General features: G+C 52.1%; 1 protein-coding gene across 1 annotated transcript; it reads right to left on the bottom strand.

The window, feature by feature from the left end:
• Nucleotides 1–2,129: 2,129 nt before the first annotated feature.
• On the bottom strand, nt 2,130–16,082 carry LOC136115434 (uncharacterized). Its single transcript, XM_071802708.1, has 11 exons — nt 15,986–16,082; nt 14,079–14,093; nt 8,739–8,981; nt 6,311–6,601; nt 5,850–5,947; nt 5,398–5,590; nt 4,644–4,752; nt 4,238–4,284; nt 3,721–3,792; nt 3,484–3,584; nt 2,130–2,219 (listed from the first exon to the last, which is right to left on the bottom strand). The coding sequence occupies exons 1-11, from the start codon at nt 16,080–16,082 to the stop codon at nt 2,130–2,132; spliced, it is 1,356 nt and encodes a 451-aa protein (XP_071658809.1).
• Nucleotides 16,083–22,829: the final 6,747 nt, after the last annotated feature.

Here is a 22,829-nt window from a genome sequence, read left to right as displayed (position 1 = left end):
ACTGTAGAAGACGATAAAGTCGCTGTAGTTCACATAAAAAAAAATCGGTGGGGAATACAGCATGGGTTATTCCTGCCTCAGGCAAAGGCAAACACATCCACGGGATTGCTTTTGCTCAAGGACCTGGGTGCACTTGGTGGGCAATGCGGGAAGATAGGCAAGTCTAATGTGTACCTCAAGGTAACTTGATTCCAGGTGAGAACAGCCAATGCTTTGAATTGCATCATGTTAATTTCTACATAATATTATATGGCATCACTACTATGGCCTCTATAGGCCACATCAGTGCTGTTATAGTACGGATCAACTAGATTAATGGAGAATTAGATTTCGCGACATTGAGCAAAGTGTAGTGATGATGGAACCAGAAATGGCTTCAGCCATTAACACCCAGCAAATTCCTCAAGATTGACGCCTTCCATTTGCAGATCATGGGCATGGACTGCACCAGGTACACCAGCTACCTGCTCCAGGTGCAGCAGTGACCTGAGCTGCTTTGGTGTCGAGTAACTCGGCACAATCTCTGCTGTTCTGAGTGAACAACATTAGAGATGGAGCCAAAAGTCGTGGACATGAACTCAATGGGCATTTTGTGGACATTTGGGGACATTTTACAGACATTTAATGGGGCTGGTCAATAGACCAAGGGAGTGAGATCTGTGTATTATATCAAAAGATGGAAAGGGTGGTAGTGGCTAATGAGAATGTGTTGGGTAGTGTGAGACCTGAGCTTGACAGAAATTGTATAGAATAAAGGGTGGATATGGTCCTGGTTTTGCCTGAGACAGAGGTTGTTGGATTTTGGTTTTTTGTTGTTTTTTGTTTGTTTGTTTGTTTTGTTTTATTTTGTTTTGTTTTGTTTTGTTTTATTTTGTTTTCCCTAGTAGCTGTATTTTGGATATAGTGTGAGAAGAATGTTGATAATAACATGGATGGTTTGGTTGTTTCAGGTAGTCAAGGACTTTCCAGCTTTCCATGCTCTACCAAGTGCAGAAGAATCTTGCAGGGAGCAAAGCCAAGGCAACTGACTCAGGCTGCCCAAAGGGGTATTCCTTGTGCTGTGACATGGTGCTCAGCATATAAACTGGAAATGACTGGTAGGCAAATCTGCTGCTTTGGAACAAACAGGCTATTTGTGTCACAAGCGGTGAACAGTTCTTAATTTCACTTCCTTTTATGTTCTGTTAAACTTTTTATCATAACCCAGGATTTTTTTTTTTTTCACTTTCTGATTCTCCCCCTCCATTCCACTTGGGAGTGGCTGGGATTAAACCACAACACTTCTAATAAAGGTACAGCACAAGTACCTGTCACTCAGCTGTTAATTTCAGGTGTCAGGAAGGGTACTTGTCTCCAGAACTCAGAAGACATGCAGGATATGCAGCCTTACTATTGGGATGGCAAATGTAAAAGCCACAACTTGCAGACTTTGGAGGTCTCTCATCAACCCAGGATGCTTCCGGTGTTCCCAAGAAGAAAAGACAACAGCACAAAACCAGGTACCAAGAGAGCTGGCAGCTCTCCAGCTGCCACTTTTAATCCTTGGACAATCAGCAGAGATGCGCAGACCAGGACAATGCCTTGGCCCTGCAATTGCAGGACTGTGTTGCATTGACTGCCAAGGCAGAATCAAGGTCTCATCCCCACACACTGCATCTCAGCACACGTCTGTGTGACTGCCTCCAAGAGGTGTAACCACAGAAACCAACCATGGCATCCAGCTCAAGAGGCTTCCTTGTTGGAGAAGGAACATCCACCAGTGTCAGAGATGCTGCTTCTCTATTCTCAGTGCACAGAGATCTTGTGTTCAAGGTCCAAGGCTTCCTGGAATCCCCCAGGTGGAATAGCCCATCCTGGTCCCTCTTGTCAGGCTGTCCTCATACATAATCCTTCAAAGAAACATCCCCAGACTTCCCCTGGACATTCTCCTGCCAATGGAGGCTGTTCCTGCACCTGCTGCTCCAAGATTTGCTAACTTTGTTCTCCTGCCCCACTGAGAGGTACTCCAGCAGACTGTCCTCTCTTCTCCAGGCAGAAGAGCCTCATATGTGCAGTGGTGCTGCATCTAAGAATCCCAAAACTGTGATTCCCAAATGGACTCAAAGGTGCAGTGCCCCAGTAGCTGTGCACTACGCCTCATACAGGACAGGGGTGAAAAGGCACTGAGGTCCTGGAGGATACTCAGGATCAGCACAAATATTAAGATTGATAGGAATCAACTATGAAAGACAGCAGCAGAAGAGTGAAAGGAGTTGCACACCGTCACAGCTACAGAGCTTGAGTGGCTTCAGGCAAATGACCAGCTAGTAGGAAGAAAAAGAACAACTTGCAGCTCTTAGAAGGTGAAATACAGCACTGGGGTCTCAAAATTTGCAAGCCAAGAAAACAAAGTGTCAGGGAATTTCACACAAGAGGTTTGGTAGGTGAGACAGATGACACTGAAGCAAGAGATGACAACAAATCTGAGTTCAGGTTTATAAAAAGCACATCCCATAAGCGGCATGTCATATCCAAGCCCATGGAACTCAGGAGTCTGAGTGCCCAAGGGCAACACAAGGAAATGAAGTGTCCCAGGTGGCACACAGAATTGGAGACGAGAGTGGTCGATTGCCCCATGTAACAGCAGTGTACTCCTCAAGAAGGACAGCATTTGGCCTGTCCCTCAGCATCCAGGCTGCATCAGGCACCACATCCATCAGTGTGGGAGAAGCAGTGGCTACTGGAGGCTACACTGGGGCAGATTCCAAAGTCTGCAGAACGGACATTTCCCAACAGGGCCAGGGACAACTGCATCTTGCAAAATGGGACACAAGCACCAAAACCCATGTGGGAGGTCACAGACTGACACAGAGGTCCAGCTGGGCCTAGTTGAGACCATGTTACCTGTAAGATGGGGAGGAGGGAAAGTAGGAACCCAAGGTGTTGTGCTGGGAGGACATGGCTTCTCAGGTGTGTTTCCTCAGGGCTGCTGGGGGCTGGAAAAGCGTAGTTCAAGCTCCTCTTTCATGGGAGGATGTCCTTCATTCAGAGGGACAGGGCTGCCACACAGAAAATAATGAAGAACCATGACCAGGTGGGAGCTGTCATGGGGCAGGCAGCCCCTGCAAGCAAGAACAATTTATTGGTTGTTTGGATATGACAGAACAGCTGTGAGGGCAGCACTGTTGGGCCAACTTCAAGCAGAGGTCATCTACATCTACATGGAGATGGGAAAAGAAGAGCTTAGACCCATAGAGCTGCTTCAATCTCATGGGACAGTTTCAGGCACCAGGATGCAGGCAAGATGGCTTTGCCACAGCACTGGAGGACTACCAGAATAAGGCCTTGGGCGGCCTCTGCTCTGTATCAGACGATGCTGGAGCATGATGAGGGAGAAAAGTTAACAGGCAACAATAACCCAGCACAAGCTATATCAGGTCTTGCTTCCAGTGGTGGGGGACCAAGACTTGAGAAGGGGCTATGGGAGCACCATCAGCACTGAACCTTGAACATCCGCTCCATCTTCTCCCTTCTCTGACTGTCCCGTGAGGACTCCAGGACAGGCACGGGCTGGGGCAAAGGCTTTCCAGCCAGGCCACCTTTACCTGCAGAAAGCAAGAACACCCCGGGCAGAGGCTGCTGCGTGCCCTCAGCAGCATGGGGAGCTCACGCCATCACCACTGCCCCTCTCCACCATCCCCAGGCCATGCATGGGAACAGGCCGGGCACTCCATTTCCTACCTGCATCTTCCTCTCCCAGTAGAGTTTCCTTGATCACACAGTAATTATCCAGGTTCTCATAGGGCTGGAGCTCTGCAGGGACATGACAGAAACAGCCTGAAGGACTCAGGGGCTGCAGGAGAAGTATCAGGGCAGACCCAGGCAGGCAGCAGCGCTGGGGGCTGCAGGACACCCTGGGACACACACCAGCAGGACAACAGGGCTGGGCAGAGCTGCTGCATCCGTGGGCAGGGCAAGAACAAGGGGCAGCTCCCAGCCCTCACTGGCACCAGGGGGTGACCCCAGGCAGGAGTCACTGGAAGGGGCAGTTGGAGGGTGCTCTCAGCCAGAGACAGCACATATGGGACACACTGCTCTGGTAGGTCAGCCAAGGCCAGCTGGGCTGCCTGCAGACACCACAGTTCAGCAAAAGGCCCTGCAGATATTCCTTGTGAGGGACAGGCCCTCCCAGTACAGACCTGCTCTCAACACAGCTCCAACCCCAGCCCTAGAGCTGCCTCTGTGATAGAAACATTACCTGTGTAATGGTCTTCCTCAACTTTCTTGGGCAAGGTCTTCTTTTTCCTAGGAAGGCAAAGGGCAATCCTGAGTCAGGGGAGAGGCTGACACAGGCCAGCACCTTACTGAACTCAGTGGCAGAGGCATGGGGGGCTCTGAGTACCCTCCCCCAGTGTCTCATGGGCACTCCAGACAGACAGCAGCAGTGGCAGCAACAGAAAAACAGGGATGGGCTCTCTGAGCACACACAGTCCCTGCCTCCACCCCAAGGAATATGCTCGTGAGCCTCAGTCAGACAAGACAAAGTGAGACCAGCCAGGTGCATCCTTGGCACTCAGAGATAAGTGATCTTCTCCATCCCCATCCACCCCACAGCACAGCACGGCCTGAGGAAGAGCAGCTACTCCAAGTCTCCTGCCACTCACCTGGACAGCACAGCCCACAGGATTCCTGCAGACAGGAGGACCAACACCGACAGCACCACCACCACTGTGACCGCCATCCCTGGCCATAGACCCAGAGGCTCCCCTGCAACTAACGCACAGCCAGGAGTGAGTGCCACAGCCTGGACCGTGTGCCAGAAATGGCCCTGACCTCGACACTGGGTGTGTGCATGTGAGCAGACACATGTGTCCAGGCTCCATTGTCCTGTTCGCTGCAGGAGCAGGCAGTGAGGCACAGCCTTCCCTTGCCCTCAGTTGGGCTGGGCAGGGCAGGGCAGAGGGAGGCTCTGGAGCACAGGGACTTGTCCTGGCTCCCACACACAACCAAAGGGTTGGGAAGCCCGCTCAACCAGGCTGTGCACAGCAAGAGGACACACAGACCCAGGTTCAGCAGCCCAGCTGCTGTCTGTATATGAGACCCCATGCACCCAAAAGCAGAGATGGGTATCATCTTCTTCTGTGGAAGACCAGAGGTGCCCATTCTGCTCTTGCAGACACAAAGAGGGGCTGAAGTGAGGCAGCTTCTCTGGGGACCAGGCCATGCACCCCCCCACAGCAGGACTCACCCAGCCCCACAGCCCCATTGCTGAGCTGAGCTCTCAGGCTGCCCACGCTCCCTGTCTCTCTCTTGGAGGGGATACGGTGGGTGTGCACACAGCTCTGGAAGCAGCTCCAGGCTCAGTGCTTGATCCCAGGGAGGCCACCACAGCCAGACCCACAGAAGAACAACCTTTACCTGAGAAGAAGCTTTGAAATTCCAGGACTGACATAGCCCCAGCACCAGCTGCTGTGAGGCCCTGCACTGTCACCATGTATTTGCTTCCAGGTGCCTGATGAGGCGGTGCGTACTGAGTGACAGACTGGTTCACCAGCACCTGCGTGAATTCAAGGAAGCTGCCATCATGTGCTCTCCAGGATGTGATGTTCAGCTAGAGGAAGGACAGGAAACTGTTGAGAAGCAGCACCAACCTCCCACTCCAGCACTGGGCAGCTCTGCAGAGAGGGGCTGCTGCTGCTGGCTGGGGACAGGAGGGGACATGACCCCACCAGAAACACCAGCAGTGCAGAGCTGATGAGCTCTGCTCGAGGAGGGTTCACACCTCTCTCCAGGCTGTCTGCACAGAGCTCAGGCAGGGAGGTGCCTGGCAAGGTGAGGGGAACTGCAGGAAATCCGTGTTCCCCTGGTACCTGGTATCCAATGATCTCCCCTTTGCAAGAGGGCAGCGGCTTCCATCTGAGGAACCCTGTGCTGGGATCCAGCCACAGCTTCTCCAGTTTGTCTGGCACTGGAAGCAGAGCAGGATGAGATCTGAGATCACACATTGGCCCAGCGAGAAGGGGCTGATCCCAGAGCAGGGCACAGGCAGCTCCTGGCCCAGGGGAGACGCTGCAAGGGGCCTCCCCAGGCAGGGTTTGTCCCCCACAAAGGTGTATGAGCCACAGCAGCAACAGGAGCAGCAACAGTGTGGTAAGAAGGAGGAGAGAAGAGACATTGAACAGAGCACACTCCAGGCATTGCACATCCGCTTTCCCTGAGCCCCACAGATTCTGAGCAGCCTCAGTCCCAAACCATCACTGCAGGAAGAGGATGATCAGGCTGAGCTACTGGCTAAAGCATACTTTTACATTTCATGTAAGTGGACACATACCTGCTTCCTTTGTCGTGAAGTGTCGTGTGTACAAGATTGTGCGGGGTGGCAGTAAGATGGTGACAATGTAGACAGTGAAGGGCTGCAGAGGGGGACAGGTGAATGTTCCCGCCTGGCCCTGTAGTGTCTCCTCTCCTTTCACCTCTTCAGCCTCACAGGGAGGGGAGGAAGGCACTGCCAAACTGCACATAGCTCTCATGTTCTGGCAGGCATCACGGAGCCTGCAGGTCCAGTTCAGTTTGATGCTGGTACTGGAAATCTCCAAGGTCCCTGGGACAACCTGGAGGACCTCTGGGAACAAAGCATTGCAAGAGGATCAGTCCCTTCCCTTCCCCTCCGAGCTTTGCAGCCAGTCTCTGCCATCCCCACTGTTCCCTCACTAGCCTGTCCCCGGCACAGCACAGACAAGGCCAACCTGCCTTCTCCCAGACTACACTGAGCCACTGCCTGCCCCTTCCTCTGGCCCTGGAGCATTCCCAGGGTACTGTGGGTGCTGCAGTGACTGTGGGAGCATAAGAGGTGGCACCTGTGGCCTCTCTGCAGCTGTCACCGGGGAGCCAGCAACTGATCTGTAGACTGGTCCGTTTCACACCACCCATGACCTTGCCAACAATCAGGCAGCCAGAGCTGGTCCTTGCTCTCCTGCTCCTGGGGTCCCAGGACAGTGGAAACGACTTGTCCCCCTTGGCACTGTGCAGGGTGTGCCAGCTGCAAACAGTGCAGACATAAACCTGGGATGTGTCAGCAGTAGGTCTCTCTGGAGTGAAAGCTCATGCAATGCCTGGACCACGCCAAGCACAGAGCACTAACGCTGTAGAACACATGCAACACTGCCCCCTCTGCCTGCGGAGCACAGACTGAGAGCACTGGGAGAGTGGCTGGTTCGCTCACCCACACAGGTCATGTTCCCCTCTACAGGGTGCCAGAGGCCTGTGACATTCTTCACCAACCAGATGCTGCGAGAAGTCGTGGAGCCTTGTCTTGGGTTCAGCTTCATACATTTTATCTCTGTAGCAGAAGACCAGTATCCTTCAGGGCACTTCATCATCACCTCTTCATTGACATCGTAGAACACCTGGTCTTGCTCAAAGATAAACCTGGGGTCCCACTGGGGCTTCTGGCATTTCTCTGCAACAACAAGATGGGAAGGTGTCAGCAGGGCAGAAGGGGGTCTTGCCAGGCATGCCAGGGCATGGAGCAGGGGATCCCCTTCCCTGGCACATCAGGGTGAGGGATGGAGCTGTGGGACACCACAAGGAGCCACCCTCCTGCACCATGTCCCTGGCAAGAGAATGAGGGCAAAAAGGACCCCATGTTCATTGCCCCCCGTCCTGCCAGGAGGGGCCAGGAGGCACAGGAGCTCCAGACACCAGAGGCACCATGCAGTGCTCCAAGCTGCATAGGGATGGAGAGCTCAACATTCAGCCTTGGGGACTCACGGGCCGCTTAGTTGAGCCTGGATACATGCAACATTAAGGGCTGGCAACAAACTACAAGGAGACTGTACAGGACATCCTGAGAGCTCAGGCCATGCATGGGGCTGCTTCCAAGGGCCCTGAGTAAGGATCCACAGGAGAAGCATCCCTTTCCCCTACCACTCACATCCCCGCACTCTCCAGGCTCACAGCTGTCTGCAGGGAACCAGCCCCGAGATGTCTCGTTATGGTCTGGCCTGAGGGATCACGGGCCACGTGGCAAGCCAGGCAGTACCAAAGGACAGCTAATTCCTGAGTTTAAGCATGTTTTAAAGGACTTCCCAGATCAACACAAGTTCTCCCTGGCATCCCTCATAGAGGATCACAATACCCTGGGGCCATCTGAGAAAACAATAAAGCCTGGACCCAAAAGGCAGCTCCTCTAGTGGTAGAATGCAGCAGAGACCAGGAGGGGAGATGAGCACATGGAAGTCAGAGCCCTGCAATCTGCAGTCCTCCTGCCAAAATAATGATACCATGAAGACCACAAGCACCACTACACATAGTTGTGCATAGCCTGGCACTCAAAATTCTCTCTCTTGTTCATCTGCTGTTGCCAGATGCACCTAGGGAGCCCCGTGGCTCCACACACCTCCACCATAAACCTCCTACCCACCTGTGAATCAGACAGGAGCCCTGCACACCCAGCACTCTGCCCTGGCCTGCCATGGGCAGCTCTGGCCACTGTCCCAACCCTGATCCCACAGACCCTTCCTGACAGGACCCTCAGGGACTGAGCCTGGCACCAGACACATCCCCACCAAGGCTCTGCTGGAGCCCTGGGACAAGCACAGGGCAGGCTCAGGGGATGCCTCAACGTGGCCTTCAGCAGCACCTGCCATTTCCTCAGGCAGGCAGAGCACCCAAAATCTCCTGTGCACACACAGCTTGTTCTCCCCTGCTCAGAAAGGGCAGAGCGAGGCAGCCAGGAGAGCTCCTGATGCCCTTCTTACCAAGGCACTCCACGTCGGATTGAATGGAGATCCAGTCACCTCTGCTGTCCTTCCCCATCCATGGGCCTCTGTATACAGGTTGCCCACGACTTACAGACTGGACTTTCTCCCCACATTTGACAAGGGTGAATGGCGGCTGGAATCCCTCAGGGCAGCTCAGCGTCACTTCTTCATTCTTCTTGTAATTCTTCTTATCTGGTGCCAGCCGGAGCCTTGAGTCCCAGTGAGGCTTTTGGCAAATTTCTAGAAGTGAAAGTGGATGTTAATTGGGATGGGAGGTGACAAGGCAGGGCAAGGGTGGGTGGTTCTGTATGAGAAATCATTCAGTTTGTGGTAGAGTGGGACAGCCAGGAGATTTCCTGATGCTTCCCTTACCAATGCACTCCACGCTGGTCTGAATGTTGATCCAGCTACCTCTGCTGTCCCTTTCCTGCCATAGCTCTCTGTAAACAGGATCCCAGTTGCTGATGAGCTGGTGGTCTTCTCCCAAACATCTGACATGGGTGAAGGATGGCTGGAAACCCTCAGGGCAGCTCAGTACCACTTCTTCATTCTTCTTGTAATTCTCCTGGTCTGGTGCCAACTGGAGTCTTAAGTCCCACAAGGGCCTTTGACATATTTCTGTCAGAGGTGAAAGTGGATGTTAGTTGGACTGGGAGGTGGTGAGTTTGGGCAAGGACAGGTGGTGGGCACCTGCAATCCACAGCAATCCCTCTAGCCACTGAAGGAGAGGGAAGGTGACACACTCATCTGCTGGGACATGACCCCTCAGCAAGGCTTGTTGGAAGGGGACTATATTTGTGCACCCAAAGTAAAAACCATTACTGATCCATGAGCTTCCTCCATCCACCCCTGTGTCCAGGGACATCCTTAGCTTTTCACTACACCCTGCAGCAGGGAGTTACCTGGGACAATCCCCTCTGCACCAGGAGATACCCTCCAGCCACTCATCAAGACCCACCACTGTCCCTGGCTCAGGTTGTCCTTCACCTTGCTGTGGAATCAGAGAAACACTTGAGTGACAAGTCTCCAGAGGAGGCACCTCATGCAGCCGTGGTTTCCACAATGATGATGCAGGGCAACACCTTCTTTCCTTCCTTTGGACCTGCCAACTTCCCTACCACACGTTTTGCAAAAGACCCTGAAACACTGCCTCAGATCTCTCCAGGCTCTAGGATCACAGAATCACAGAATCACAGAATGGTAGGGATTGGAAGGGACCTCAAAAGCTCATCCAGTCCAATCCCCCTGCCGGAGCAGGAACACCCAGATGAGGTTACACAGGAAGGCATCCAGGTAGGTCTTGGATGCCTCCAGAGCAGGAGACTCCACAACCTCCCTGGGCAGCCTGTTCCAGTGCTCTGTCACCGTCACTGAGATGTTCCCTCTTCAACCTCATCCATGCTGAAGAACTCTGGTGTCTTTCTCATTCCTTGGACAGAGGCTTATTCCATCATGGTCCATCCTTCCCAACTATCCTGTCAGAGCTGAGATGCAGGCAGCAGGCCAGCAGGCATTTTTGCCAGTTCAGACCAAGATGGCACAGGCATCAAGCAGGGAAGTTCTCTCTCCCTGTCTACCTCCCCTGAGCACTGGGCTGCAGACATGTCTGTAAGAATCGTAGAATCGCAGAATGTCCTGAGTTGGAATGGTCCCACAGGAATCATCGAGTGCAGCTCCTGTCCCTGCATATGACAACCCCACAGTTCACACCATGTGTCTGAGGGTGTTGTCCAGTCTCTCCTTGAACACTGTCAGGCTTGGGGCCATGACACCTCCCTGGGGAGCCTGTTCCAGTGTCCAGCACCCTCTGGGTGAAGAACCTTTTCCTAATGTCCAACCTGAACCTCCCCTGTCACATCCTCCTGCTGTATCCTCAGGTTCTGTCATTGGTCACTAAAGAGAAGAGTTTGGTGACTGTACTTCCTCCTCCCCTTGTGAGGAAGCTGTAGACTGTGATGAGATCTTCTCTCAGTCTCCTCTTCTCCAGGCTGAACAAGCGGAGCCACTCCTTATATGGCTTGGTTCACCAACTTCGTAGCCTCTTCTGGACACTCTTCAGTAGCTTTATATCTTTTTGATCCCGTGGCACCCAGACCTGCACACAGTGCTCCAGGTGAGGCCGCACCAGTGCAGAGCAGAGCAGGACAATCACCCTGCCCAGCTGGCAATGCTGTGCTGGATGCACCCAGGAAAGGGTTGGCCCTCTTGGCTGCTTGGACCACTGTTAGCTCGTGTTCAATTTGTCATCAACCAGAACGCCCAGATCCTTCTCCATGGAGCTGCTTTCCAGCATCTCCTCCCCGAGTCTGGATGTACAGCCAGGTTGCCATGTCCCAGGTGCAAAATCTGGCACTTGCTCTTGTTGAACTTCATGCGGTTGGTGATTGCGCAGTTCTCCAAATTGCTCAGATGCCTCTGCAGGGTCTTTCCGCCCTCCAGAGTGTCAATAGCTACCCTCAATTTTATGTTATCAGCAAACTTGCTAAGTAATACTTCAAGTCCTGAGAGACATTGAAGAGTACTGGCCCTAAGATGGTTCCCTGTGGAACCCACTAGTGACTCATCACCAGGCCAGCATAACCCCATTTATGAAAACCCTCTGAGCCCAGCCTGTCAGCCAGTTGCTCACCCACTGCACTGTGTGTTTATCCAGCTGTTTGCTGGACATGTTGTCCAGGAGAATATTGCTCCATACTACTTTTACCTACCTCTTCCCTGCCAACATTAAAAACCAATAGCGGGCAATAATCAGAGGACCTTACCAGCCTGGAGAGTTGTTGAGCCACATCTCTTACTCTGTCCCCAGGGAGGTAGCAGACTTCCCTGTGGGTTGGGTCAGGTTGGGATATCAGGCCCTCTATTGCCTTAAGAAGGGAGTCGCCTATGACAGTTACCCTTCTTTTTCTCTTTACATGTGGGGTTTTAATGGGTTTGCTGGGTTTCACGTGAGGTGTGGGTTGTCTAGAGGACCCGTCCTTCCCAGAAGGGTCTTATTCAGCAGCATCACCTGCTTGCCCATCCAATTTCAGGGCCTCGTAACTGTTGTATACAGGCATCTGGGGAGGTGGGGCAGGCTGAGGGTGTGTTTGTCTGCTGCCCTGAGCAGTAACACATTTCCATTCCACGCCATCTTCTGGCTCACCCCCTACAGCCCCGTGTCAAGAGAGTAGTGGGTTCTTTGTGTATGGTGCCATGGCTGGTTTCTGCTCCTGCATCAGGGGTGGTAAACTGCAAGTCCACCAGTCAATCTCCTTTTCCGACTCTCATGCTACTCAGTCTGGACCCCAGCTCTCGAAGCTGTGTCAGTAGGCTGAGCAGCTCCTTCACTTGGGCACATCACCCACAGGTGAGTTCGCTGCGCCATCAGTCCCCAAGCAGAAACTCAGGCACACTCTGCAGCCTGGGACCTGGACAGCTACATCTTCCCTCCCAAGCTCAGTTTGGGTGGCTGCAGCAGTTCTTGCAGTCAGAGGGACCATGAGGGAAGCTGAAGCTACTGCTCTTCTCTGGGTGGATACCATGCCTCCTGCTGTACTTAGCTCCTTGCTAGCGGGTTGTAGCGTATGTTTGAAGTGGCAGGGTTCTCCCTGATTGCCGTTGCTGCTCATCCTTCTGTTCAAAGTGCTGCCATAACTGCCTTATCCCTGTTTGCTGGCCCTGTTCGCTGCGCCTGTTTGCCTGCACTCCTGGTCACCTGCGCTCCCTAGGACTGTTTAAATATCCTGGCAATGCCCCCACTGCCTCAGCCTCTCTTGCATGATCAGTCGGTTTCTGGGCAGTCCCTCTGCCTATCCACGGATTTGCCTGGTGCCAGGTCTGCCCCTCTTCTCTCCTTGATCTGTGCTCTGCAGCAGAACTTACTGTAACTGCCGCTGTGCTCCTCGTCCGCTTGTTGCTGACTGAGCATTGCTCTCGGTTGTGCCAAGAATGAGTGTCCACACTCTGCTGCCCTGACTGCTGTGGGGACAGGCAGTGAGACAAGGTGCTGAGATAAAAGGTGCCCCAGCACTGTCAGGACAGGGGGAAAGCTGAGGCATCCAGGTGCCCTGTTCCTGGACTGTCACCCAGGAGGTGCTGAGGAATGACCATGTCATGGAGGGTCTGATGTTAGCTCAGGACCCCGGGTCCAGGGTGACATGGGGCTGTGCTTACCCTCACAGATGGCTGTCTCATTCCACAAGGTCTGTGTCCCGCTGGAAATGCATCTGATCTGGGGGACTGATGGCACATACTTCCCAGCACAGCTCAGCTGCACCAAATCGTTCACGGCGTAGCTGCTCTGGTTTGGGGTAAACTGCAGCTTGGGGTCCCACTTGGAGGGAGCTTTACATCCACCTGTGTGCAAAGGCCATGAGGGAAAGCCTTGAGGATCACTGGACTCTGGCAGCATCCTCAGGGGTGAGGAGGTCTCATCCAGAGGGGTGCTGGTCCTCCTCACTCAGAGGGATGGCAGAGATAAGCACCTCTCAGGATGAGCCCCCACGCCCCCGGTGCATTAACCCTCTTTGCAGCCTCAGGTGCAGTGCAGGAGGGTTGCCTACAGTAACCCACATGGGTGGAGGGATCCCAGCCAGTGGGATCCAGCTGTCTGGAGGATGCTGCTCTTTCCCGTGCTCTCTCCCATAAAGATAGGGGCTGTGGGAGTGCACCAGCCCCACAGAGTCCCATTACACACCCTCGTGACTTGGTCCCATGAGGCACCTGGCAGTACCAACATCCTGGCCTCAAAGCTCACACCCTACTCTATACACCCAGCCTTTTCTGTGCACTTCACCCAAAGTAAGCCTGCCTTCCCCTGGCCTGGTAGACGTGTCACCCAGAATTGCTCATCCAGTGCAAACCAAGTCATGAGAAGACATTGGGGTAGGAGATGGCATCTCCTTGATCAGGATGGAACACCTTTCTTCAGCTACATGCATCTCTACAACTGCCTGCTTCATACCACCAGTGCTCCTGTGGTTGCACTCCCTTACACCAGAAAATGGGTATCACCACACTTCCCTTATCTGGTAGCCGGTTTTCAAGCCATCTTCTCTACCCTGCACCCTGGCTCTCCACCATAAAGAACAGCGGCCACCATCCCCATTCTTTGAGACCACGTATGTTGTCCAAATAGGAAAAAACTTCTCCCAGAGGTGGATCCCTCTCAGTACCCTTAGATCATGCACCTCATGCGACAGCCTAAAGCCTTGACAAACCCGAAACCCTTGGCTCAGTCTGTGCCTATTCAGGCATCCCCACCACACATCTTCCCCCATCCCATTGTTAAATGCCCCTGAAGGAGCTCACACACCCTCACAGTCCTGCCCTAGGGTGATATCCAGGATCCTTCCCTACCCAGACGTGTTGGGGCTACCCACTCAACACCAAGCATTTGACCAGGGACACCAGCCAGCAGGGAAAAATGCCTCTGATGACAGAAAATGAACCACACTGCAAAGAAGAGATTTCCACCTGTGGAATGGAACTTTTTTTCCTGCTGGTATTTGTGAGGAAACAGATCCTAAAGGCTGGCTGTCCCTGAGATGCTCTACAGCCTCAAAGGACAGGCAGAAACCCCTTTACACAGAATGAGAACAGAGGATGCAGTAAGAACATAGCCTAGCTCAGTCAGGAGGCTGACGATGACCTACAATGCAAGAGGACACAGTGACAAGCAGGTTGCACTCCTAAGGGAGTAGAAATCAACAAGAGCCCATGAGGAAACAGCTGGCAAGGCCAAGGCACAAGAGGGGACATAGCGAGTGTCAGCACGAGGCCGCCTCGTGCAGATCTCAGTGGGGAGCAGAAGGTGAGCAGAACTGGGCCACAGGCAGTGTCAGCAAGTAACGAGAGTCTTTGTTGTCTAGGTCTGGTCTAGAAAATGCATGTGGGTCATTCAGACTTTGATGGCGATCAGCAAGTAACGAGAGTCTTTGTTGTCTAGGTCTGGTCTAGAAAATGCATGTGGGTCATTCAGACTTTGATGGCGATCCTTGAACGACAAGGACACAGGACATAAAGACAAAGTGAAAAAAGCACACGTCTACAGCAGAGATGATTCCTTGATGACACTTGAAGGGCACTGACTGCAGCTAAAGCCCTCTTTGCAGGGGTTTGTCTTGTCATCAGACATTTCCTCTTGCTGCAGGTGGAGAGAAGCTCTGCCCCAGCTTGCAGCTCTGTTGGGCTATCCATAATCCAGACCCCAAATTCCTCCTTCATTGCTGCAGACACCAGCAGCACAGTCAAAGATACCGGTCAGCACCTCAGTTCGGTGCCACACAGCTCTTCCTCAGACACAGATGCAAGAAATCTCCCCCAACTGCTCAAAGCTCTACCATGCCCACGACAACCTCCTCCAGCCGGGATTCCTCAGGCCAAGAAATGGAGAGCTGTGAATAGAGGAAGGGGCAGGAGCTGCTGCTGAGTAAGGGAAACAGGGTCTACCCTGCCCTGGATAGCGGAAGGCTGCCCATCGCTGGAAGGGTAGCATCCCTCCAGTCACAAGTGGTGGTTAGCATGACTCATGACCCATCCAAAGACTTGGGAAGCCACTTCTGCTCCCATTTCCCTGCAGAGGCAATGACTCACAACTCAGGCCCCCTAGCCCATCGTGCAAAGAGCAGCCGCTCCTGCTGTGCCCCATGAGGACCTTGACAGGTACCGTCAACCCCAGGGCACAGCACACAGTCTCTATAGGAAAGCCCACATTCTCCATAGGAAGAGCCCAGCAGAGACCCAGGAGGTGCCCCCTCACCTGGCATGGAGAAAGAACAATGCTGTTAAAGAACAATCCCACCAAACTACAGTTCCTCCAACCCCAGAGACTACAGGAGATAGCAGGAGCCCCAGCTGACACATGGATCTTACTGCTCCTCATGTCTTTGCTGAACACCATTACCATCTTCTTCTGCAATAGGGACTCTGCCCATATCACCCTAGAAATGCCACATACCCCAAATTCATCTGTTCACCATGGAACAAGAAAAGGCTACCTCCTGCAACTCGGGAGGACATTGCAGCTCTGGTGCTCGTGGAGGTTTCCCCAGCACATCGAGGCAAGTTGCCCTTCATCCCCAAACAAAGCTTCACCCCAACACAACCCAACGGATGCCCACATGTCTCGGGACTGATGCAGACTCCAGGCTCAGCCCTCCTCAACACAGCCACTGTAGGCTAAACGGGCTAAAGCTGCACAGCAAATGTACAGGGAGAGAATAACAAAACTTCTTCTGTAAGAGAGAGGTGCATCCCACTCTTACCTGTTTCCATGGCTCCACCAGAGTCCTTGGGACCCCGTGCAAGCAGCAGAGGGGCAAGGACCAGGAGAAAGGCCAGAGCCAGCCCTCGCAGGATCATGCTGGCACGAAGTCTCCAGGTGGGACTCAGTCTGAGATGCCTGGGAAAGGTCTCTGTGCAGCCCAGCGCAGAAGAGATGCAGACACAGAAATGAAACAGCCAGTAATGAAATTATATGTGGTGCAAGAAACTTCCTCTTTGGAAAGAATCCCACCAGCCACAGGGCTGCTCCTGGCCTATCTGTCCACAGGCAGCGCATCCAGGCTTGATGTGGTCTCCTGGGTGCCTTGGTCCAGCCTTTTTGCTGTCTGCCTCAGGGTCTTGTAGCCCTGCTCCCACAATCACCTCCAAAACCTCCTCAGGTGTGCCTCACTCCTCTCTCCCCCAGATCAAGTGGTAGATCTTAAGTCCAGCAGTGGGCTACAAAGATGATGAGGGCTCTGAAGCACCTTTCTTATGAGGAGAGACTGAGAGAGCTGGGTCTGTTCAGCCTGGAGAAGAGAAGCTAAGAGGGGATCTTATCAATGCTGATAGATATCTCAAGGCTGGGTGTCAAGAGGATGGGACCAGACTCTTTTCAGTGGTGCCCAGTGATAGGATGAGGGACAATGGGCACAGACTGAAGCATGGAAGGGTCCATCTGAACACGAGGAGAAACTTCTTCACCTTGGGTGCCAGAGCCCTGGAACAGGCTGCCCAGAGAGGTTGTGGAGTTTCCTTCTCTGGAGATATTCAAACCCGCCTGGACACTTTACTGTGCAATCTGCTCTGGTGAACTTGCTTTAGCAGGTGAGTTGGATTAGATGATCTCCCGATGTCCCTTCCAACCCCAAACATTCTGTGATTTTGTGAAAACATCCCTGTTTCACCTGCCCAAGCCCACGCCAGCGTGCTCCCATCACACCCACAGATGAGCCAACCACAAAGCACACTGGACCTTCAGGTGGTGAAATGAGAAATCACTGCTCATTATTCAGCATGGGGAGTGAAGGCTGAGCTCAAAACACATCGCTTGCTCATGTCCTGGCATTGTCAGGGCAAGGCTGCCCTGCCGGCTGCGCTGGCCCCACAGCAGTGTCTCGTCAACACCTGCCTGCATCTACTCTCTCTCCAGGGATGTGGGGGAACACCCAAGGGGCAGGAGCAGGTCCTGATCAGCATCAGTGCCCACTGGTGCCCATTCCTCCTCAGGGTTCTCAGCAGGGTCTCTGTGAAGAGAGGCTGGGGCTGTCCCTGGCTGGTTATGCAGCAGCCCTCCCGACAGGGTGCAGCCCGTCCCGTCAGCAACATTGTGGGTGCCTCTGGGGAAATGAGTCCTGGCAGAAAGAAATTAAGAAAAAATTGTGAGAAAAGGCCCAGCAAGCACCCAGACAAGGGCAGGAGGAGGTGCTGTAGGAGAACATGCAGGTATTTCCCTGCAGGCTGTGGGCAGGAGACAGCACTGGAGCAGGGAATTACCCAGGGAGAGCTCCCACAAACACATGCACCCATCTAGGTCTCAGCCTGCCAGGCGCGCCAGAACCTTCATCAGTATCTGATGGCAGTGATAAGAATAATGGTATGAGGTGTGAACAAGCAGATGATCTGTTCAGCTTGGTGGCAGAGCTTCAAGAGGAAGTGGGCAGGTTAAGGAACATCAGGGCACCTGACAGAAAGATAAGACTGCTGGAACCATGCTCTGCCCTCACCAAGACATAAACAGGAACATCCACCAGAAAACAAACAAACAAACAAACACATTACCAACCAACAGCAATAAAAACAACAACAAAACTACCAAGATCAAGGGGATCCTGTGTCTTCCCCTCACCAGGCAGAAAGTAACTTCAAGGAAAGGAGTGAATGGAGGCAAGTCCATCCTTAGGGTGGCAGATAAGCCCCCTCCTTGCCCATCTTGGCTTCCCAGGTGCCTCTGTGCAACATGTATGAGGCTCTGGATGTGGAAGGCCAGCCAACCGGGTCCACCTACACCAGAGGTGTTGCCAAGGACAGAAAGGCATAACCGTTGTATCGCAGGCTTCTCCACAAGGAAGGAAAGACAGTTTATAGTTGTGGGTGACTCCATTCTGAGGGGAGCAAAGGGTCTATAATATACTGGACAGACTCTTCTCTTAGGGAATTCTGCTGGCTCCCTGGGACCTGGGTTAAGGACACCACTAGGAAACTTCCTAGCCTGGTACTGCCCTTGGACTGTTACCCATTACTGCTCTTCCATGTGGGTGACAATGCAGCTGCAACACCTAGTCCAAGGGAGATCAGAAGAGACCTTGATATGGTTCTTAAATGAAACTGGATCACAGGTTATTTTTGCCTCTATCCTTCCAGTTGCAGACAGATATGTTGGAAGAAGGTGAAGGACATTAGTAACTATCTAGTGGCCATTACTGAAACTTGATGGGACAAATCCCATGATGGGAGTGAGGTTATCAATGGCTACAGGCTGTTCAGAAGGGACAGGAAAGGAAGGAAGAGTGGAGGGTTTGCCCTCTATATCAAGAGATGGATAGAGTGTGAAGAGCTGTTTCCAAAGAATAGCCACAAACAGGTTGAAAGCTTATGGGTGAGAATCAGACACCAAGGCAACAAAGGAAACTTTGTGGTTGGTGTTTACTACAGGCCATTCAATCAGGGAGAGACAATTGATGAAGCCTTCTTATCCCAGCTACAGGAGGCATTGCACTCGCAGGCTCTTGCCCTGCTGGGTGACTTCAACCAGCCCAGCATCTGCTCAAAAAGTAACATAGGGAGCTGTAGGCGATCCAGGAGACCCTGGAGTGCATAGAGGATAACTTTTCAGCCAGGTAATAGACAGTTCTACCGGAGGAGATGTGATACTGGACCAGATGGTCACCAATTTAAGCAAGCTCATTGCTGACGTCAAGATTGGAGGCAGCCTGGGCTGCAATGGTCATGCACTGATGGAGTTCACAGTCCTGAGGGAGGTGGGTCAGGCAAAGGGTAAAGTCAGAACTCTGAATTTTAGGAAAGCAAACTCACAGCTCTTCAAGGAGTCAGTCAACAGGACCACCTGGGAAACTGCCCTCAGGGACAAGGGAGCGGATATTTAAGGACACTTTCCACAGAGCACAAGAGCTCTTGATCCCCAGGTGTAAGAAATCAGGAAAGGAAGGCAAGGGACTGGTATGGACAAGTCGAGACCTGCTGGTCACTAAAGGGCAAGAAAAATGCACAGGCAGTGGAAGCAGGGATGGGTATCCTGGGAAGAGCATAGGGATATTGCTCCATTGTGTAAGGATTGGGGCCGCTGAAGCTGAACTTGGCAAGGGACAAAGAGAATAACAAGAAGGGCTTCTATAGGTATGTCAGTCAGAAAAGGAAGGTCAGAGAAAGCATATTCCCCTCCAATGAACACAACTGGCAAACTGCTAACAATGGACAAGGGGATAGGTTGAAGTACTTAACAACTTTTTTGCCTGAGTCTTCACTGGCGATTTCTCCTTCCACATCTCTTGAGTGGATGGAATGCACTGGAGGAGCAAAGTCCCTCCTACTGTAAGTGAAGATCAGGTTCATGACCACCTGAGTAACCTGAACATACATAAGTCTATGGAATCTGATGAGATGCATCCCAGAGTCCTGAGAGAATTGGCTGATGTACTTGCCATGCCACTCTCAGTTTTATTTGAGAAGCCATGGCAGCCAGGTGAAATGGTTGGTGACTAGAAAAAAGGAAATGTTGCACCCATTTTTTAAAAAGGTAGAAATTAGGACCCTCAGGTCTGCTGACCTGTCAATATCACCTCTGTACCTGGAAAGATCATGGAATGGATCTTCCTAGAGCTATGCTAAGGCACATGGAGGACAGGGAGGTGATTCAAAACTGCCAGCATAGTTTCACGAAGGGAAAGTCTTGCCTGATCACCCAAATGTCCCTCTATGACGGAGTGACTACATCAATGGACAAAGAAAGAAATACTGATGTCATCTATATGGGCTTCTGTAAGGCCTTTGACAAAATATTCTCTCCAAATTGGAGAGAGATGTATTTGATATGTGGACTGTTTGGTGGATGAGGAATTGGCTGGCTGGTCACATCCAAAGGGTAGTGGTCAACGGCACAATGTCCAAGCGGAAACCAGTAATGAGTGGTGTCTGTCAGGAGTCTGTACTGGGACCAACCCTATTTAATGTCTTCATCAACAACTTGGATAGCAGGACCGAGTGCACCCTCAGCAAGTTTGCAGATGCCACCAAGCTGAGTGGTGTGGTTGACATGCCTGAGGGACGGGATGCCATCCAGAGGGATCTGAACAAGCTTGAAAAGTAGGCACCTCTGAACTTCACAAGGTTCAACAAGACCAAGTCCAAGGTTTTGCACCTAGGTTGGGGCAACCCCTGGTATCGATTCAGGCTAGGGAATGAAGAGATGGTGAGCAGCCCTGCCAAGAAGGACTTGGGGGTACTGGTGGATGAAAGATTGGACATGAGCTGGCAATGTGCACTTGCAGCCCAGAAAGCCAACTGTACCCTGGGCTGCAGCACAAGGACCATGACCAGCAAGTTGAGGGAGGCGATTCTGCCCCTCTACTCCACTCTGGTGAGACCCCAACTGGAGTCCTGTGTCCAGCTCTGGAGCCCTCAGTACAGGACAAACACGGACCTGTTGGAGAGGGGCCAGAGGAGGCCACCAAGGCGGTCAAGCAATGGAACACCTCTCCTATGACAGCAGGCTGAGAGAGTTAGGGTTGCTCAGCCTGCAGAAGAGAAGGCTCTGGGGAGACCTTTCAGTACTTAAAGGGGGCTAATAAAAAAGATGAGGACAGGCTTTTTACAATGAGAGTGGTGACACACTTGCACAAGTTGCCCAGAGAGGTGGCCAATGCCCCATCCCTGGAAACTGTCAAGGTCAATTTAGGTGGGGCTCCGAGCACCTGATCTAGTTGAAGATTTCCTCAGTCATCGCAGGGACTTGGATTAGATGACCTATAAAGGTCCCTTCCAAACTATTCTATGATTCTGTGAGGAGGAAGGAGCAGCAGAGAAGAACCGTTATGGACTGACTGCAGCTGCCATCCCCTGTACCGCCTGGGGGGAGGAGGATGGGAGTTACAGGGTGAAGCTGAGCCAGGGAAAGGAACGGAGGGAACTGTGTTAGCTTATCTTTTTTTTTCTTTTTTTTTTTCTTTTTTTGTTCTCCAAATCTGTATAAATCGGAAATAAATTAAATTCATTTTCCCCTGGTGGAGTCTGTTCTGCCCAGGACAGTGACTGATCAACGTTCTTCCTGTCTTTGTCTCGACCCATGAGCTTTTCCACCATTTTCCTCCCTCTGAGGAGGTGAATCAGAGACCGCCTGTCAGAGGGTCTGACTGCAGTGCCAGGTCAGCTCACCACACCTGTGTTCAACCAGGACTTTACTGCTTTTTGTCAAAGCAATCAAAGAGTAAAAATGTGCTCTGTTCTTTTTTCTTAGCTGCCCAGCTGGTCTCCAACTCTGTATCACTTTTGCCTTGAAATCTCTCTACTTATTACCTCATACTGGCCTAGCTGCAACAATCCTGCTGTTGATCCCCACCAGTAGACCCTCTAGATCTGAAAAGCTCCTGAACCAGCCAGATGTCAGTGTTTGGCCTTCTCCTCCGAACTTTCCTGCTACCCTGCTCTGAGTTCTACTCTCTCAATGCCATCTAGGATGTGAAACGCCTCCATATGGACAGTGCACAGAGCACTGAGGGTAAGAGGATCTTGCTGCAGCTGGATGGAACAAACTTATTCCTGTCCCTGGCTTGGTCAGGAGGGATTTTTAGGTATAGGAGGGAATTCCTTTGGCGCTCCTTGTTCTGAGTCGTAACCCTAAGACTGGATCGCTCATGCTCCCCCAGTCTCCTGTCCCTGAAGATGCCATCACCAAGCTCTTCTCTGAATCCATTTCCAGCTCACACACTGCTGCATGGCCTCACGTTTCCATGAGTCCTGGCTACCCACGCTGTTGCAGCTTTCCTGGGCTGCCCCTTTCACTCTGTGGTTTACCTGGCCTCACTCTCTCTGTTTCCCTGGACAGAGAAGTATGTTCTGGTAACACGTGCTGTTACTCAGGGTGCTCTTCACCGCCTGGCTGGGACCAGTTGGCCCAGAGTTCCATAGCAGATCCTTTCCTGGGAACCTGAATCCTCAGCACCACAGGATAGTGCTTGGTGTGTCTTTCTGCATTACCCTAGGAGAGCAAGAACACTGAGGGATTTCTGGAAGCTAAAATCCATTCAGGGCCATCAGCACATCAAGCCCAGCTGTCTCGCATACAGCTGAGATTAAGGGGGTAAAGTCTTGCAGAAAGAGGAGCAGCAGCACTAATTCATGTCCTCCCTGTTTCCTTGGTTCCTTGGGCTTCGGGAACCAGGCATTTTTTTTTTTTTGTCCCTATTCAGCCAACAAAGGTGAAAGCATCCAGGAGAATGGCCACAGTCAGCACTCTCTGGGTAATGTCCTCGCAAAATCCCAGCATTAGATGTAGACATTCTCACAGCCTCTCTTTGTTATATGAAAGAAGTAAAGGGAGTGAAAAGAAATGCTATACAAAGGAAGCAAAACCAGCCAAGCTTTAAAAAATGCACATGTGGTGCAAGACGCTCCCTATTGCAGCTGATGTATTTCTTTTCTTTTCTCCTATCCTGAAATGTGCTGTGGTCTAGCAATCTGTTTGGCCTCTTCCTCCTTAGAAATTTATAATTTTTTTGAGATCTATTGTCTTGGAGCATAGCATGCACTAGCAAAATGCTGAGGAAATACTGAAAGCCAGCACACTCTGTCATATACCTAGCTCTCACACAACATTAGAGCTGCTAGTTC

Source organism: Patagioenas fasciata, chromosome Z (genome assembly GCF_037038585.1).
Source record: "Patagioenas fasciata isolate bPatFas1 chromosome Z, bPatFas1.hap1, whole genome shotgun sequence".
In the NCBI taxonomy this organism is placed as follows: Eukaryota; Metazoa; Chordata; class Aves; order Columbiformes; family Columbidae; genus Patagioenas; species Patagioenas fasciata.
The sequence above is the reverse complement of the archived record's forward strand: the minus strand, read 5'-3'. Positions and strand labels throughout refer to the sequence as shown.

Excerpts from the sequence above, each read along its gene's own strand:
- LOC136115434 (XM_071802708.1), bottom strand. The coding sequence starts at position 16,082 with ATGATCCTGCGAGGGCTGGCTCTGGCCTTTCTCCTGGTCCTTGCCCCT. Across the intron at positions 5,948-6,310 it reads CTTCACGACAAAGGAAGCAG|TGCCAGACAAACTGGAGAAG; the intron begins GTATGTGTCCAC and ends CTCTGCTTCCAG. Across the intron at positions 5,591-5,849 it reads GGGAGATCATTGGATACCAG|CTGAACATCACATCCTGGAG; the intron begins GTACCAGGGGAA and ends TCCTTCCTCTAG.